The sequence below is a fragment of the Nerophis lumbriciformis genome, linkage group LG03, assembly GCF_033978685.3.
Source record: "Nerophis lumbriciformis linkage group LG03, RoL_Nlum_v2.1, whole genome shotgun sequence".
Lineage (NCBI taxonomy): Eukaryota > Metazoa > Chordata > Actinopteri > Syngnathiformes > Syngnathidae > Nerophis > Nerophis lumbriciformis.
Genome location: NC_084550.2, coordinates 66,841,266 through 66,859,422, shown reverse-complemented (window position 1 = coordinate 66,859,422; position 18,157 = coordinate 66,841,266). Strand labels below are relative to the sequence as shown.

The 18,157-nt window shown below is 36.9% G+C and overlaps 1 protein-coding gene across 3 annotated transcripts in view; it reads left to right on the top strand.

The window, feature by feature from the left end:
* Nucleotides 1-16,062, top strand: part of LOC133588859 (dipeptidyl peptidase 9-like) — a 111,883-nt gene extending 95,821 nt beyond the window's left edge. For all 3 annotated transcript variants that reach the window (XM_061941531.1, XM_061941523.1, XM_061941516.1), the window contains one exon: nucleotides 15,310-16,062. In XM_061941531.1, coding sequence (XP_061797515.1) covers nucleotides 15,310-15,402 — 93 coding nt within the window. In that variant the 3' untranslated portion in view covers nucleotides 15,403-16,062. The remainder of the gene's footprint in view (nucleotides 1-15,309) is intronic.
* The last annotated feature ends 2,095 nt before the right edge of the window (nucleotides 16,063-18,157 follow it).

Below are 18,157 nucleotides of genomic sequence, written 5' to 3'. Positions count from 1 at the left end.
TAAATAGCCATTAGTCCATTAACAAATGCTTAATGGCCACAGCACTAAGATAAATAGCCATTAGTCCATTAACAAGTGCATAATGGCCACAGCACTAAGATAAATAGCCATTAGTCCATTAATAAATGCTTAATGGCCACAGCACTAAGATAAATAGCCATTAGTCCATTAACAAATGCTTAATGGCCACAGCACTAAGATAAATAGCCATTAGTCCATTAACAAGTGCATAATGGCCACAGCACTAAGATAAATAGCCATTAGTCCATTAATAAGTGCATAAGGGCCACAGCACTAAGATAAATAGCCATTAGTCCATTAATAAGTGCATAATGGCCACAGCACGAAGATAAATAGCCATTAGTCCATTAATAAGTGCATAATGGCCACACAGCACTAAGATAGATAGCCATTAGTCCATTAATAAGGGCATAATGGCCACACAGCACTAAGATAAATAGCCATTAGTCCATTAATAAGTGCATAATGGCCACAGCACTAAGATAAATAGCCATTAGTCCATTAATAAGTGCATAATGGCCACACAGCACTAAGATAAATAGCCATTAGTCCATTAATAAGTGCATAATGGCCACACAGCACTAAGATAAATAGCCATTAGTTCATTAATAAGTGCATAATGGCCACACAGCACTAAGATAAATAGCCATTAGTCCATTAATAAGTGCATAATGGCCACACAGCACTAAGATGAATAGCCATTAGTCCATTAATAAGTGCATAATGGCCACACAGCACTAAGATAAATAGCCATTAGTCCATTAATAAGTGCATAATGGCCACACAGCACTAAGATAAATAGCCATTAGTCCATTAATAAGTGCATAATGGCCACACAGCACTAAGATAGATAGCCATTAGTCCATTAATAAGGGCATAATGGCCACACAGCACTAAGATAAATAGCCATTAGTCCATTAATAAGTGCATAATGGCCACAGCACTAAGATAAATAGCCATTAGTCCATTAATAAGTGCATAATGGCCACACAGCACTAAGATAAATAGCCATTAGTTCATTAATAAGTGCATAATGGCCACACAGCACTAAGATAGATAGCCATTAGTCCATTAATAAGTGCATAATGGCCACACAGCACTAAGATAGATAGCCATTAGTCCATTAATAAGGGCATAATGGCCACACAGCACTAAGATAAATAGCCATTAGTCCATTAATAAGTGCATAATGGCTACACAGCACTAAGATAAATAGCCATTAGTTCATTAATAAGTGCATAATGGCCACACAGCACTAAGATAAATAACCATTAGTCCATTAATAAGTGCATAATGGCCACACAGCACTAAGATGAATAGCCATTAGTCCATTAATAAGTGCATAATGGCCACAGCACTAAGATAAATAGCCATTAGTCCATTAATAAGTGCATAATGGCTACACAGCACTAAGATAAATAGCCATTAGTCCATTAATAAGTGCATAATGGCCACAGCACTAAGATAAATAGTCATTAGTCCATTAATAAGTGCATAATGGCCACACAGCACTAAGATAAATAGTCATTAGTCCATTAATAAGTGCATAATGGCCACAGCACTAAGATAAATAGCCATTAGTCCATTAATAAGTGCATAATGGCCACAGCACGAAGATAAATAGCCATTAGTCCATTAATAAGTGCATAATGGCCACACAGCACTAAGATAGATAGCCATTAGTCCATTAATAAGGGCATAATGGCCACACAGCACTAAGATAAATAGCCATTAGTCCATTAATAAGTGCATAATGGCCACAGCACTAAGATAAATAGCCATTAGTCCATTAATAAGTGCATAATGGCCACACAGCACTAAGATAAATAGCCATTAGTCCATTAATAAGTGCATAATGGCCACACAGCACTAAGATAAATAGCCATTAGTTCATTAATAAGTGCATAATGGCCACACAGCACTAAGATGAATAGCCATTAGTCCATTAATAAGTGCATAATGGCCACACAGCACTAAGATGAATAGCCATTAGTCCATTAATAAGTGCATAATGGCCACACAGCACTAAGATAAATAGCCATTAGTCCATTAATAAGTGCATAATGGCCACACAGCACTAAGATAAATAGCCATTAGTCCATTAATAAGTGCATAATGGCCACACAGCACTAAGATAGATAGCCATTAGTCCATTAATAAGGGCATAATGGCCACACAGCACTAAGATAAATAGCCATTAGTCCATTAATAAGTGCATAATGGCCACAGCACTAAGATAAATAGCCATAAGTGCATAATGGCCACACAGCACTAAGATAAATAGCCATTAGTTCATTAATAAGTGCATAATGGCCACACAGCACTAAGATAAATAGCCATTAGTCCATTAATAAGTGCATAATGGCCACACAGCACTAAGATAGATAGCCATTAGTCCATTAATAAGGGCATAATGGCCACACAGCACTAAGATAAATAGCCATTAGTCCATTAATAAGTGCATAATGGCTACACAGCACTAAGATAAATAGCCATTAGTCCATTAATAAGTGCGTAATGGCCACACAGCACTAAGATAAATAGCCATTAGTCCATTAATAAGTGCATAATGGCCACACAGCACTAAGATAAATAGCCATTAGTTCATTAATAAGTGCATAATGGCCACACAGCACTAAGATAAATAACCATTAGTCCATTAATAAGTGCATAATGGCCACACAGCACTAAGATGAATAGCCATTAGTCCATTAATAAGTGCATAATGGCCACAGCACTAAGATAAATAGCCATTAGTCCATTAATAAGTGCATAATGGCTACACAGCACTAAGATAAATAGCCATTAGTCCATTAATAAGTGCATAATGGCCACAGCACTAAGATAAATAGCCATTAGTCCATTAATAAGTGCATAATGGCCACACAGCACTAAGATAAATAGCCATTAGTCCATTAATAAGTGCATAATGGCCACAGCACGAAGATAAATAGCCATTAGTCCATTAATAAGTGCATAATGGCCACACAGCACTAAGATAGATAGCCATTAGTCCATTAATAAGGGCATAATGGCCACACAGCACTAAGATAAATAGCCATTAGTCCATTAATAAGTGCATAATGGCCACAGCACTAAGATAAATAGCCATTAGTCCATTAATAAGTGCATAATGGCCACACAGCACTAAGATAAATAGCCATTAGTCCATTAATAAGTGCATAATGGCCACACAGCACTAAGATAAATAGCCATTAGTTTATTAATAAGTGCATAATGGCCACACAGCACTAAGATAAATAGCCATTAGTCCATTAATAAGTGCATAATGGCCACACAGCACTAAGATAAATAGCCATTAGTCCATTAATTAGTGCATAATGGCCACAGCACTAAGATAAATAGCCATTAGTCCATTAATAAGTGCATAATGGCTACACAGCACTAAGATAAATAGCCATTAGTCCATTAATAAGTGCATAATGGCCACACAGTACTAAGATAAATAGCCATTAGTCCATTAATAAGTGCATAATGGCTACACAGCACTAAGATAAATAGTCATTAGTCCATTAATAAGTGCATAATGGCCACACAGCACTAAGATAAATAGTCATTAGTCCATTAATAAGTGCATAATGGCCACACAGCACTAAGATAAATAGCCATTAGTCCATTAATAAGTGCATAATGGCTACACAGCACTAAGATAAATAGTCATTAGTCCATTAATAAGTGCATAATGGCCACACAGCACTAAGATAAATAGTCATTAGTCCATTAATAAGTGCATAATGGCCACAGCACTAAGATAAATAGCCATTAGTCCATTAATAAGTGCATAATGGCTACACAGCACTAAGATAAATAGTCATTAGTCCATTAATAAGTGCATAATGGCCACACAGCACTAAGATAAATAGTCATTAGTCCATTAATAAGTGCATAATGGCCACACAGCACTAAGATAAATAGCCATTAGTCCATTAATAAGTGCATAATGGCTACACAGCACTAAGATAAATAGCCATTAGTCCATTAATAAGTGCATAATGGCCACACAGCACTAAGATAAATAGCCATTAGTCCATTAATAAGTGCATAATGGCCACAGCACTAAGATAAATAGCCATTAGTCCATTAATAAGTGCATAATGGCCACACAGCACTAAGATAAATAGTCATTAGTCCATTAATAAGTGCATAATGGCCACAGCACTAAGATAAATAGCCATTAGTCCATTAATAAGTGCATAATGGCTACACAGCACTAAGATAAATAGTCATTAGTCCATTAATAAGTGCATAATGGCCACACAGCACTAAGATAAATAGTCATTAGTCCATTAATAAGTGCATAATGGCCACAGCACTAAGATAAATAGCCATTATTCCATTAATAAGTGCATAATGGCTACACAGCACTAAGATAAATAGTCATTAGTCCATTAATAAGTGCATAATGGCCACACAGCACTAAGATAAATAGTCATTAGTCCATTAATAAGTGCATAATGGCCACACAGCACTAAGATAAATAGCCATTAGTCCATTAATAAGTGCATAATGGCCACACAGCACTAAGATAAATAGCCATTAGTCCATTAATAAGTGCATAATGGCTACACAGCACTAAGATAAATAGCCATTAGTCCATTAATAAGTGCATAATGGCCACAGCACTAAGATAAATAGTCATTAGTCCATTAATAAGTGCATAATGGCCACAGCACTAAGATAAATAGTCATTAGTCCATTAATAAGTGCATAATGGCCACACAGCACTAAGATAAATAGTCATTAGTCCATTAATAAGTGCATAATGGCCACACAGCACTAAGATAAATAGCCATTAGTCCATTAATAAGTGCATAATGGCCACACAGCACTAAGATAAATAGCCATTAGTCCATTAATAAGTGCATAATGGCCACACAGCACTAAGATAGATAGCCATTAGTCCATTAATAAGGGCATAATGGCCACACAGCACTAAGATAAATAGCCATTAGTCCATTAATAAGTGCATAATGGCCACAGCACTAAGATAAATAGCCATAAGTGCATAATGGCCACACAGCACTAAGATAAATAGCCATTAGTTCATTAATAAGTGCATAATGGCCACACAGCACTAAGATAAATAGCCATTAGTCCATTAATAAGTGCATAATGGCCACACAGCACTAAGATAGATAGCCATTAGTCCATTAATAAGGGCATAATGGCCACACAGCACTAAGATAAATAGCCATTAGTCCATTAATAAGTGCATAATGGCTACACAGCACTAAGATAAATAGCCATTAGTCCATTAATAAGTGCGTAATGGCCACACAGCACTAAGATAAATAGCCATTAGTCCATTAATAAGTGCATAATGGCCACACAGCACTAAGATAAATAGCCATTAGTTCATTAATAAGTGCATAATGGCCACACAGCACTAAGATAAATAACCATTAGTCCATTAATAAGTGCATAATGGCCACACAGCACTAAGATGAATAGCCATTAGTCCATTAATAAGTGCATAATGGCCACAGCACTAAGATAAATAGCCATTAGTCCATTAATAAGTGCATAATGGCTACACAGCACTAAGATAAATAGCCATTAGTCCATTAATAAGTGCATAATGGCCACAGCACTAAGATAAATAGCCATTAGTCCATTAATAAGTGCATAATGGCCACACAGCACTAAGATAAATAGCCATTAGTCCATTAATAAGTGCATAATGGCCACAGCACGAAGATAAATAGCCATTAGTCCATTAATAAGTGCATAATGGCCACACAGCACTAAGATAGATAGCCATTAGTCCATTAATAAGGGCATAATGGCCACACAGCACTAAGATAAATAGCCATTAGTCCATTAATAAGTGCATAATGGCCACAGCACTAAGATAAATAGCCATTAGTCCATTAATAAGTGCATAATGGCCACACAGCACTAAGATAAATAGCCATTAGTCCATTAATAAGTGCATAATGGCCACACAGCACTAAGATAAATAGCCATTAGTTTATTAATAAGTGCATAATGGCCACACAGCACTAAGATAAATAGCCATTAGTCCATTAATAAGTGCATAATGGCCACACAGCACTAAGATAAATAGCCATTAGTCCATTAATTAGTGCATAATGGCCACAGCACTAAGATAAATAGCCATTAGTCCATTAATAAGTGCATAATGGCTACACAGCACTAAGATAAATAGCCATTAGTCCATTAATAAGTGCATAATGGCCACACAGTACTAAGATAAATAGCCATTAGTCCATTAATAAGTGCATAATGGCTACACAGCACTAAGATAAATAGTCATTAGTCCATTAATAAGTGCATAATGGCCACACAGCACTAAGATAAATAGTCATTAGTCCATTAATAAGTGCATAATGGCCACACAGCACTAAGATAAATAGCCATTAGTCCATTAATAAGTGCATAATGGCTACACAGCACTAAGATAAATAGTCATTAGTCCATTAATAAGTGCATAATGGCCACACAGCACTAAGATAAATAGTCATTAGTCCATTAATAAGTGCATAATGGCCACAGCACTAAGATAAATAGCCATTAGTCCATTAATAAGTGCATAATGGCTACACAGCACTAAGATAAATAGTCATTAGTCCATTAATAAGTGCATAATGGCCACACAGCACTAAGATAAATAGTCATTAGTCCATTAATAAGTGCATAATGGCCACACAGCACTAAGATAAATAGCCATTAGTCCATTAATAAGTGCATAATGGCTACACAGCACTAAGATAAATAGCCATTAGTCCATTAATAAGTGCATAATGGCCACACAGCACTAAGATAAATAGCCATTAGTCCATTAATAAGTGCATAATGGCCACAGCACTAAGATAAATAGCCATTAGTCCATTAATAAGTGCATAATGGCCACACAGCACTAAGATAAATAGTCATTAGTCCATTAATAAGTGCATAATGGCCACAGCACTAAGATAAATAGCCATTAGTCCATTAATAAGTGCATAATGGCTACACAGCACTAAGATAAATAGTCATTAGTCCATTAATAAGTGCATAATGGCCACACAGCACTAAGATAAATAGTCATTAGTCCATTAATAAGTGCATAATGGCCACAGCACTAAGATAAATAGCCATTATTCCATTAATAAGTGCATAATGGCTACACAGCACTAAGATAAATAGTCATTAGTCCATTAATAAGTGCATAATGGCCACACAGCACTAAGATAAATAGTCATTAGTCCATTAATAAGTGCATAATGGCCACACAGCACTAAGATAAATAGCCATTAGTCCATTAATAAGTGCATAATGGCCACACAGCACTAAGATAAATAGCCATTAGTCCATTAATAAGTGCATAATGGCTACACAGCACTAAGATAAATAGCCATTAGTCCATTAATAAGTGCATAATGGCCACAGCACTAAGATAAATAGTCATTAGTCCATTAATAAGTGCATAATGGCCACAGCACTAAGATAAATAGTCATTAGTCCATTAATAAGTGCATAATGGCCACACAGCACTAAGATAAATAGTCATTAGTCCATTAATAAGTGCATAATGGCCACAGCACTAAGATAAATAGCCATTAGTCCATTAATAAGTGCATAATTGCTACACAGCACTAAGATAAATAGTCATTAATCCATTAATAAGTGCATAATGGCCACACAGCACTAAGATAAATAGTCATTAGTCCATTAATAAGTGCATAATGGCCACACAGCACTAAGATAAATAGCCATTAGTCCATTAATAAGTGCATAATGGCTACACAGCACTAAGATAAATAGCCATTAGTCCATTAATAAGTGCATAATGGCCACAGCACTAAGATAAATACTCATTAGTCCATTAATAAGTGCATAATGGCCACACAGCACTAAGATAAATAGTCATTAGTCCATTAATAAGTGCATAATGGCCACACAGCACTAAGATAAATAGCCATTAGTCCATTAATAAGTGCATAATGGCTACACAGCACTAAGATAAATAGTCATTAGTCCATTAATAAGTGCATAATGGCCACACAGCACTAAGATAAATAGTCATTAGTCCATTAATAAGTGCATAATGGCTACACAGCACTAAGATAAATAGTCATTAGTCCATTAATAAGTGCATAATGGCCACACAGCACTAAGATAAATAGCCATTAGTCCATTAATAAGTGCATAATGGCCACAGCACTAAGATAAATAGTCATTAGTCCATTAATAAGTGCATAATGGCCACACAGCACTAAGATAAATAGCCATTAGTCCATTAATAAGTACATAATGGCTACACAGCACTAAGATAAATAGCCATTAGTCCATTAATAAGTGCATTATGGCCACAGCACTAAGATAAATAGTCATTAGTCCATTAATAAGTGCATAATGGCCACACAGCACTAAGATAAATAGTCATTAGTCCATTAATAAGTGCATAATGGCCACAGCACTAAGATAAATAACCATTAGTCCATTAATAAGTGCATAATGGCCACACAGCACTAAGATAAATAGCCATTAGTCCATTAATAAGTGCATAATGGCTACACAGCACTAAGAAAAATAGTCATTAGTCCATTAATAAGTGCATAATGGCCACACAGCACTAAGATAAATAGTCATTAGTCCATTAATAAGTGCATAATGGCCACACAGCACTAAGATAAATAGCCATTAGTCCATTAATAAGTGCATAATGGCTACACAGCACTAAGAAAAATAGTCATTAGTCCATTAATAAGTGCATAATGGCCACACAGCACTAAGATAAATAGTCATTAGTCCATTAATAAGTGCATAATGGCCACACAGCACTAAGATAAATAGCCATTAGTCCATTAATAAGTGCATAATGGCTACACAGCACTAAGAAAAATAGTCATTAGTCCATTAATAAGTGCATAATGGCCACACAGCACTAAGATAAATAGTCATTAGTCCATTAATAAGTGCATAATGGCCACAGCACTAAGATAAATAGCCATTAGTCCATTAATAAGTGCATAATGGCTACACAGCACTAAGATAAATAGTCATTAGTCCATTAATAAGTGCATAATGGCCACACAGCACTAAGATAAATAGTCATTAGTCCATTAATAAGTGCATAATGGCCACACAGCACTAAGATAAATAGCCATTAGTCCATTAATAAGTGCATAATGGCCACAGCACTAAGATAAATAGTCATTAGTCCATTAATAAGTGCATAATGGCCACACAGCACTAAGATAAATAGCCATTAGTCCATTAATAAGTGCATAATGGCATTAGTCCATTAATAAGTGCATAATGGCCACAGCACTAAGATAAATAGTCATTAGTCCATTAATAAGTGCATAATGGCCACACAGCACTAAGATAAATAGTCATTAGTCCATTAATAAGTGCATAATGGCCACAGCACTCAAATAAATAGCCATTAGTCCATTCACAATTGTAGACTTTTACAGCCGATCAGGTGTCATCCTCTCTAGTAAAACTGTAGCTCTAGTCGTTGTTTACACCATAGGTGTCAAACTCAAGGCCCAGGTCCACATATGGCCCGCCACGTCATTTAATGTGGCCCGCCACTACATTTTGATTTGCCACGCCACATCATTCTGATATGACTCGTCACATCATTTTATGTGGTCTGCCACATGGTTTTATTGTGGACCACCACTTTAATTTAAGTACTCTGTCCTACAATTTAAATGTGGCCCACCACGTCATTTTATGTGGTCCGCCACGTCACTTCAAAGTGGACCGTCACGTCATTTTAGTTTGGCACGCCACATGATTTTAAAATGGCCTGCGATGTCATTTTATGTGGCCCTCCACGTCATTTTATATTGGCCTGCCATATCATTTTATGTGGTCCGCCACATTTTGATATGGCCCCTCCACGTAATTTTAAAGTGCCCCGCAATGTCATTTTATGTGGCCCACCACGTCATTTTATGTGGTCCGCCACGTCACTTTAAAGTGGACCGTCACGTCATTTTAGTTTGGCACGCCACATGATTTTAAAGTGGACTGCGATGACATTTTATGTGGCCCTCCACATCATTTTATATTGGCCTGCCATATCATTTTATGTGGTCCGCCACATTTTGATATGGCCCTCCACGTCATTTTAAATTGGCCCACAATGTCATTTTATGTGCCTCTCCACATCATTTTAAATGTGCCAATGCCATTTTTGTGGCCCTCCATGTCAATTTACGTGGTCCACCACATATATGACCTTCCATGTCACTTTAAAGTGGCCCGTCACGTCATTTTAACTTGGCCTGCGATGCCATTTTATTTGGCCCTCCACATCATTTTAAAATGGCTGTCCACATAATTTTAAAAGTGGCCCAAGTCATTTTATGTGGACCTCCACGTCATTTTATGTGGCTCTCCACGTCATTTTAAAAGCGGACCCTCAATGTCATTTTATGTGGCCCTCCACATCATTTTACGTGGTCCGCCACATAATTTTAATATGACCCTCCATGTCACTTTAAAGCGGCCCGCCACATCATTTTAATTTGGCCCGCCACATCAGTTTCAACTGACCTGCAATGCCATTTTAAAGTGGTCCTCCACATCATTTTAAAGTGGTCTTCCACGTCATTACGTTGTCCTGCAATATGATTTTATGTGGCCCTCCATGTCATTTTAAATTAGACCGCCATATCATTTTAATTTGGCCTGCCGTATCATTTTAAATTAGACCGCAATATCATTTTAATACGGCCCCTTCATATAATTTTATGTGGACCACCACATCATTTTAAAATGCCCCCCCCCCCCCCCCATTTAATTTATTATGTGGCCCTCCATGTCATTTTAAAATGGCCTGCCATATCATTTTATGTGTTCCGCCACATCCTTTTAAATTGGCCGTCCACGTCATTTAAATGTGGCCCGCCATATCATTTTATGTTGCCCACGTCTTTTTAAAAGCGCCCCCTCAATGTCGTTGTATGTGGCCCTCCATGTCATTTTAAAAGCGCCCCCTCAATGTCGTTGTTGTATGTGGCCCTCCACGTCATTTTAAAAGCGCCCCCTCAATGTCGTTGTATGTGGCCCTCCACGTTAAAATGACGTGGAGGGCCACATACAACGACATTGAGGGGGCGCTTTTAAAATGACGTGGCGGTCCACTTTAAAATGACGTGGAGGGCCACAAAAAATGATATGGAGGGGCCGCATTAAAATTATATTGCGGTCTATTTTAAAATTATATGGCAGGCCACTTTAAAATGACATGACGGTCTGATTTAAAATGACATGGAGGGCCACGTAAAATCATATTGCAGGACAATTTAAAATGACGTGGAGGACGACTTTAAAATGATGTGGAGGGCCACATCAAATGGCATTGAGGGGCCAAATTTAAAATGATGTGGAGGTCCACATAAAATGGCATTGGCCACTTTTAAAATTATGTGGCCAGCCATTTTAAAATGATGTGGAGGGCCAAATAAAATGGCATCGCAGGCCAGATTAAAATGACGTGACGGGCCACTTTAAAGTGACATGGAGGGCCACGAAAAATGACATTGGCGCATTTAAAATGATGTGGAGAGGCACATAAAATGACAAAGCGGGCTACTTTAAAATTACGTGGAGGTCCACACAAAATGATATGGCAGGTCACTTTAAAATTACTTGGAGAGCCACATAAAATGATGTGGAAGTCCACACAAAATGACATTGCGGGCCACTTTAGGGCTCCTGGAGACCACTCCCTGAGGCTCTCAGAGCTCCAGATGGTTCGTACGGTTCTAACATGTCGGATATGGACTTTGGCACGAGACCACGAAAGGACTTGTACTAAAGGAGAGTTCTAGAGTCTATTCTCGGAGCAACAAGAAGGCAGTGTAGAGACCTGAGCACTGGACTATCGTGGTTCTAGTCAGGACTCGAGCAGCAGCATTCTGGATGTGCTGCAGCCGCTTTACAGCTGGTTTAGACATGTAAATGCAGTGATGGGCAAGATACTTGGAAAATGTAGCAGGCTAAGCTACAAGTTACTCTCCAATAAATGTAACTAAGCTACAAGTTACTCTCCATTAAATGTAGCTAAGCTACAACTTACTCTCCAATAAATGTAACTAAGCTAAAAGTTACTCTTCAATAAACGTAACTAAGCTACAAGTTACTCTCCATTAAATGTAACTAAGCTACAAGTTACTCTCCATTAAATGTAGCTAAGCTACGAGTTACTCTCCATTAAATGTAGCTAAACTACAAGTTACTCTCCATTAAATGTAACTAAGCTACGAGTTACTCTCCATTAAATGTAACTAAGCTACAAGTTACTATCCATTAAATGTAACTAAGCTACAAGTTACTATACATTAAATGTAACTAAACCACAAGTTACTCTCCATTAAATATAACTAAGCTACAAGTTACTCTCCATTAAATGTAACTAAAGCTACAAGTTACTCTCCATTAAATGTAACTAAACTACAAGTTACTCTCCAATAAATGTAACTAAGCTAAAAGTTACTCTCCATTAAATGTAACTAAGCTACAAGTTACTATCCATTAAATCTAACTAAGCTACAAGTTACTCTTCATTAAATGTAGCTAAGCTACAAGTTACTATCCATTAAATGTAACTAAGCTACAAGTTACTCTCCATTAAATGTAGCTGAGCTACAAGTTACTCTCCATTAAATGTAACTAAGCTACAAGTTACTCTCCATTAAATGTAACTAAGCTACAAGTTACTATCCATTAAATGTAACTAAGCTACAAGTTACTCTCCATTAAATGTAGCTAAGCTACAAATTACTCCATTATATGTAGCTAAGCTACACATGACTTTCCATGAAATGTAGCTAAGCTACAAGTTACTCTCTATTAAATGTAACTAAGCTACAAGTTACTCTCCATTAAATGTAGCTAAGCTACAAGTTACTCTCTATTAAATGTAACTAAGCTACAAGTTACGCTCCATTAAATGTAGCTAAGCTACAAGTTACTAGCCATTAAATGTAGCTAAGCTACAAGTTACTCTACATTAAATGTAAATAAGCTACAAGTTACTCGCCATTAAATGTACCTAAGCTACAAATTACTCTCCATTATATGTAGCTAAGCTACACATGACCTTCCATGGAATGTAACTAAGCTACAAGTTACTCTCCATTAAATGTAACTAAGCTACAAGTTACTCTCCATTAAATGTAACTAAGATACAAGTTGCTATCCATTAAATGTAGCTAAGCTACAAGTTACTCTCCATTAAATGTACCTAAGCTACAAATTACTCTCCATTATATGTAGCTAAGCTACACATGACCTTCCATGGAATGTAACTAAGCTACAAGTTACTCTCCATTAAATGTAACTAAGCTACAAGTTACTCTCCATTAAATGTAGCTAAGCTACAGGGGAAGCTATCCCCGGAGATTTGTAGTAAGCTACACTACAAGCTACACAGCAAAAGTAGCTAGCTACATCAAAGCTACATTTAGCAACATTTCTATCTATGGTCCACATGTATAATATCAATGTTCATGTAAGTGTACAAATATTACTATTAACTATCTGTCATTTAGCTGGGGACACCCTACAACTACCTCTACACACCCCACTCTATCTATTTATTTAGTTTAGATTAGCAGTCTATTTTCTCTCTTTGTAGCTTTTGACGTAAGCTACCTCGCTACATGGCTCTAAAAGTAGCAAAGCTACAGGAAAAGCTACTCGTTAAAAAAGTAGCTAAGCTAATGGAAAATGTAGTTACGCTACGTAGCTTAGCTCTATTTAGCTTGCTACTGCCCATCACTGTGTAAATGGTGGATGGCCATACTTGGACTTAGACAAACTTTATTGATCCACAAGGGAAATTGTTCCACACAGTAGCTCAGTTACAAAGGATGGAAATTATAAGGATGGAAAGGATAATGCAGGTATAAAGTAGACAAAAATTGTGCCATAGTAGCAATATAAAATATAACATACAGTATATGTAATATGTATGTATTATATATACAGTATATAATATATACTGATATAGAATAGAATAGAAAGTACTTTATTGATCCCTGGGGGAAATTCAGCACCACAGTTTGCTTACAATAAACACGTAGGTATTTTTTACATGTGAATAATATAAATACAGTCTATTATACAGCATTATTCACATGTGAATAATATAAATACAGTCTATTATACAGCATTATTCACATGTGAATAATATTAATAGTCTATTATACAGCATCATTCACATGTGAATAATATAAGTACAGCCTATTGTACAGCATTATTCACATGTGAATAATATTAATAGTCTATTATACAGCATCATTCACATGTGAATAATATAAGTACAGTCTATTATACAGCATTATTCACATGTGAATAATATTAATAGTCTATTATACAGCATCATTCACATGTGAATAATATAAATACAGTCTATTATACAGCATTATTCACATGTGAATAATAAAAATACAGTATATTATACAGCATTATTCACATGTGAATAATATCAATACAGTCTATTATACAGCATTATTCACATGTGAATACTATAAATAAAGTCTATTATACAGCATTATTCACATGTGAATAACATAAATACAGTCTATTATACAGCATTATTCACATGTGAATACTATAAATACAGTCTATTATACAGCATTATTCACATGTGAATAATATAAATACAGCCTATTATACAGCATTATTCACATGTGAATAATATAAATACAGTCTATTATACAGCATTATTCACATGTGAATAACATGAATACAGTCTATTATACAGCATTATTCACATATGAATACTATAAATAAAGTCTATTATACAGCATTATTCACATGTGAATAACATAAATACAGTCTATTATACAGCATTATTCACATGTGAATAATATAAATACAGCCTATTATACAGCATTATTCACATGTGAATAACATAAATACAGTCTATTATACAGCATTATTCACATGTGAATAATATAAATACAGTCTATTATACAGCATTATTCACATGTGAATAACATAAATACAGCTTATTATATAGCATTATTCACATGTGAATAATATAAATACAGTCTATTATACATTTAAGTACAGTCAAAAAGGAACATATGCATTATAAAGTCTGATGGCTGTCGGTATGAAGGACCTCCTGTGTCGTTCCGTGTTGCATATTATATTATACAAGCTGCACACTGACTACTCCTATTTTCATCCCGATAATACCGTCCCACAGGGAAGCTGTTTTCAAAAGTCAACATTGTATGCTCCCCAAGAGGTTGTTCAGCAATTGATTGGTCCGTTCCCCCGTTACAGGTGTACCCCAACGAGCGACACAGCATCCGCTGCCCCGAGTCCGGAGAACACTACGAGATAATGCTGCTGCACTTTTTACAACAATACCTCTGATCCGACTCCACGTCATCCCTCCAGCTTGGGCGCCCATCCCTACTGCAAGCGGACTATTTGTCAGACACTTCCATGAGTCCACGCCCTTCTCCGTGTTGCAGACATCATCTTCCTCCACCCTCATCCTCCAAATGTCACACCCCACCACCCCACCACCGTGTGTCAGTAGTAAGTGGAAGGTTCCAGTTCACGGATGTTTGAACACACGCTACATAATATTTGTTTGTTGCAGACATGAACAGAAAGGCGTACGCGACGATGTGTGAGTCTGTACCTTTCAGTGTATGTAACCATGAAGAAAAGGAAGGGCGGCTCTTCCTGTGTCCACTTGTTTTAAGTGTGTTTAGAATAAAATATTTTTATGGATTTTTATTATCATTTTTAATGAACGACGACAGAGGCCACTCATTGCTGTTCTGGCCCAGTTCTGTCCCCTTACATTACATCGCTTGCCTTCTAAACACATAATTTATATTTGCCAAAGTACCTCTTGACTATTGATCATGCCGGTATTTGCTTCTTTTTTTCTTCTTCTTTCTACCGCAATACAGCCGACAGAAGGTTGAGCACTGGAGGCCTACAACAGCTTTGTACCACCAGAATACAATTTGTACATGATGATGAATAAATGGATGAATCAACCACCTGGCACGCTTTCCCACTTGTCAATGCGCCGACTCAGCATCTGCAGCACAGCCCCGTCCATTTGTGGAGATGACAGTTTCCATGGCAACCTGTTGATAACGGCCTGGAAATATGCTGCCTATTCTTTGTAACCTCAACAGGGGGTGAGTTGTTTACTAGATCATTTCATCCCTTCACAATACCCTGAAAGCCTGGAAGGAAAAGGGAGTATGATGAATGAAAACGAATCATCTTGTTACAGTCCTGTTCCATAATGGAATACATTCATTTTTGTTCTCAAGATTCTACCCTAAAACATGCATGGCTAATTATTTTGACTCGGGGGGGGGGGCAAATTTAGAGAAAAAAATGTGTCTGGGGGCTGGTATATCTATCTATGTACGGTATATACAAACCCCGTTTCCATATGAGTTGGGAAATTGTATTAGATGTAAATATAAGCGAAATACAATGATTTGCAAATCATTTTCAACCCATATTCAGTTGAATATGCTACAAAGACAACATATTTGATGTTCAAACTGATAAACATTTTTTTTTTTTTGCAAATAATCATTAACTTTAGAATTTGATGCCGGCAACACGTGACAAAGAAGTTGGGAAAGGTGGCAAAAAAGACTGAGAAAGTTGAGGAATGCTCATCAAACACTTATTTGGAACATCCCACAGGTGAACAGGCAAATTGGGAACAGGTGGGTGCCATGATTGGGTATAAAAGTAGATTCCATGAAATGCTCAGTCATTCACAAACAAGGATGGGGGCGAGGGTCACCACTTTGTCAACAAATGCGTGAGCAAATTGTTGAACAGTTTAAGAACAACGTTTCTCAACCAGCTATTGCAAGGAATTTAGGGATTTCACCATCTACGGTCCGTAATATCATCAAAGGGTTCAGAGAATCTGGAGAAATCACTGCACGTAAGCAGCTAAGCCCGTGACCTTCGACCCCTCAGGCTGTACTGCATCAACAAGCGACATCAGTGTGTAAATGATATCACCACATGAGCTCAGGAACACTTCAGAAACCCACTGTCAGTAACTACAGTTGGTCACTACATCTGTGAGTGCAAGTTAAAACTCTCCTATGCAAGGCGAAAACCGTTTATCAACAACACCCAGAAATGCCGTCGGCTTTGCTGGGCCTGAGCTCATCTAAGATGGACTGATACAAAGTGGAAAAGTGTTCTGTGGTCTGACGAGTCCACATTTCAAATTGTTTTTGGAAACTGTGGACGTCGAGTCCTCCGGACCAAAGAGGAAAAGAACCATCCGGATTGTTATAGGCGCAAAGTTGAAAAGCCAGCATCTGTGACGGTATGGGGGTGTATTAGTGCCCAAGACATGGGTAACTTACACATCTGTGAAGGCACCATTAATGCTGAAACAGGTTTTGGAGCAACATATGTTGCCATCCAAGCAACGTTACCATGGACGCCCCTGCTTATTTCAGCAAGACAATGCCAAGCCACGTGTTACATCAACGTGGCTTCATAGTAAAAGAGTGCGGGCACTAGACTGGCCTGCCTGTAGTCCAGACCTGTCTCCCATTGAAAATGTGTGGCGCATTATGAAGCCTAAAAGAGCACAACGGAGACCCCCGGACTGTTGAACAACTTAAGCTGTACATCAAGCAAGAATGGGAAAGAATTCCACCTGAGAAGCTTCAAAAATGTGTCTCCTCAGTTCCCAAACGTTTACTGAGTGTTGTTAAAAGGAAAGGCCATGTAACACAGTGGTGAACATGCCCTTTGGCACGTGTTGCAGCCATGAAATTCTAAGTTAATTATTATTTGCAAAAAAAAAATAAAGTTTATGAGTTTAACATCAAATATGTTGTCTTTGTAGTGCATTCAATTGAATATGGGTTGAAAAGGATTTGCAAATCATTGTATTCTGTTTATATTAAATTCTAACACAATTTCCCAACTCATATGGAAACGGGGTTTGTATATATATATATATATATATATATATATATATATATATATATATATATATATATATGTATATATATAGTCGTGATCAAAAGTTTACATCCACTTGTAAAGAACATAAAGTCATGGCTGTCTTGAGTTTACAATCATTTCTACAAGTCTTATTTTTTTGTGA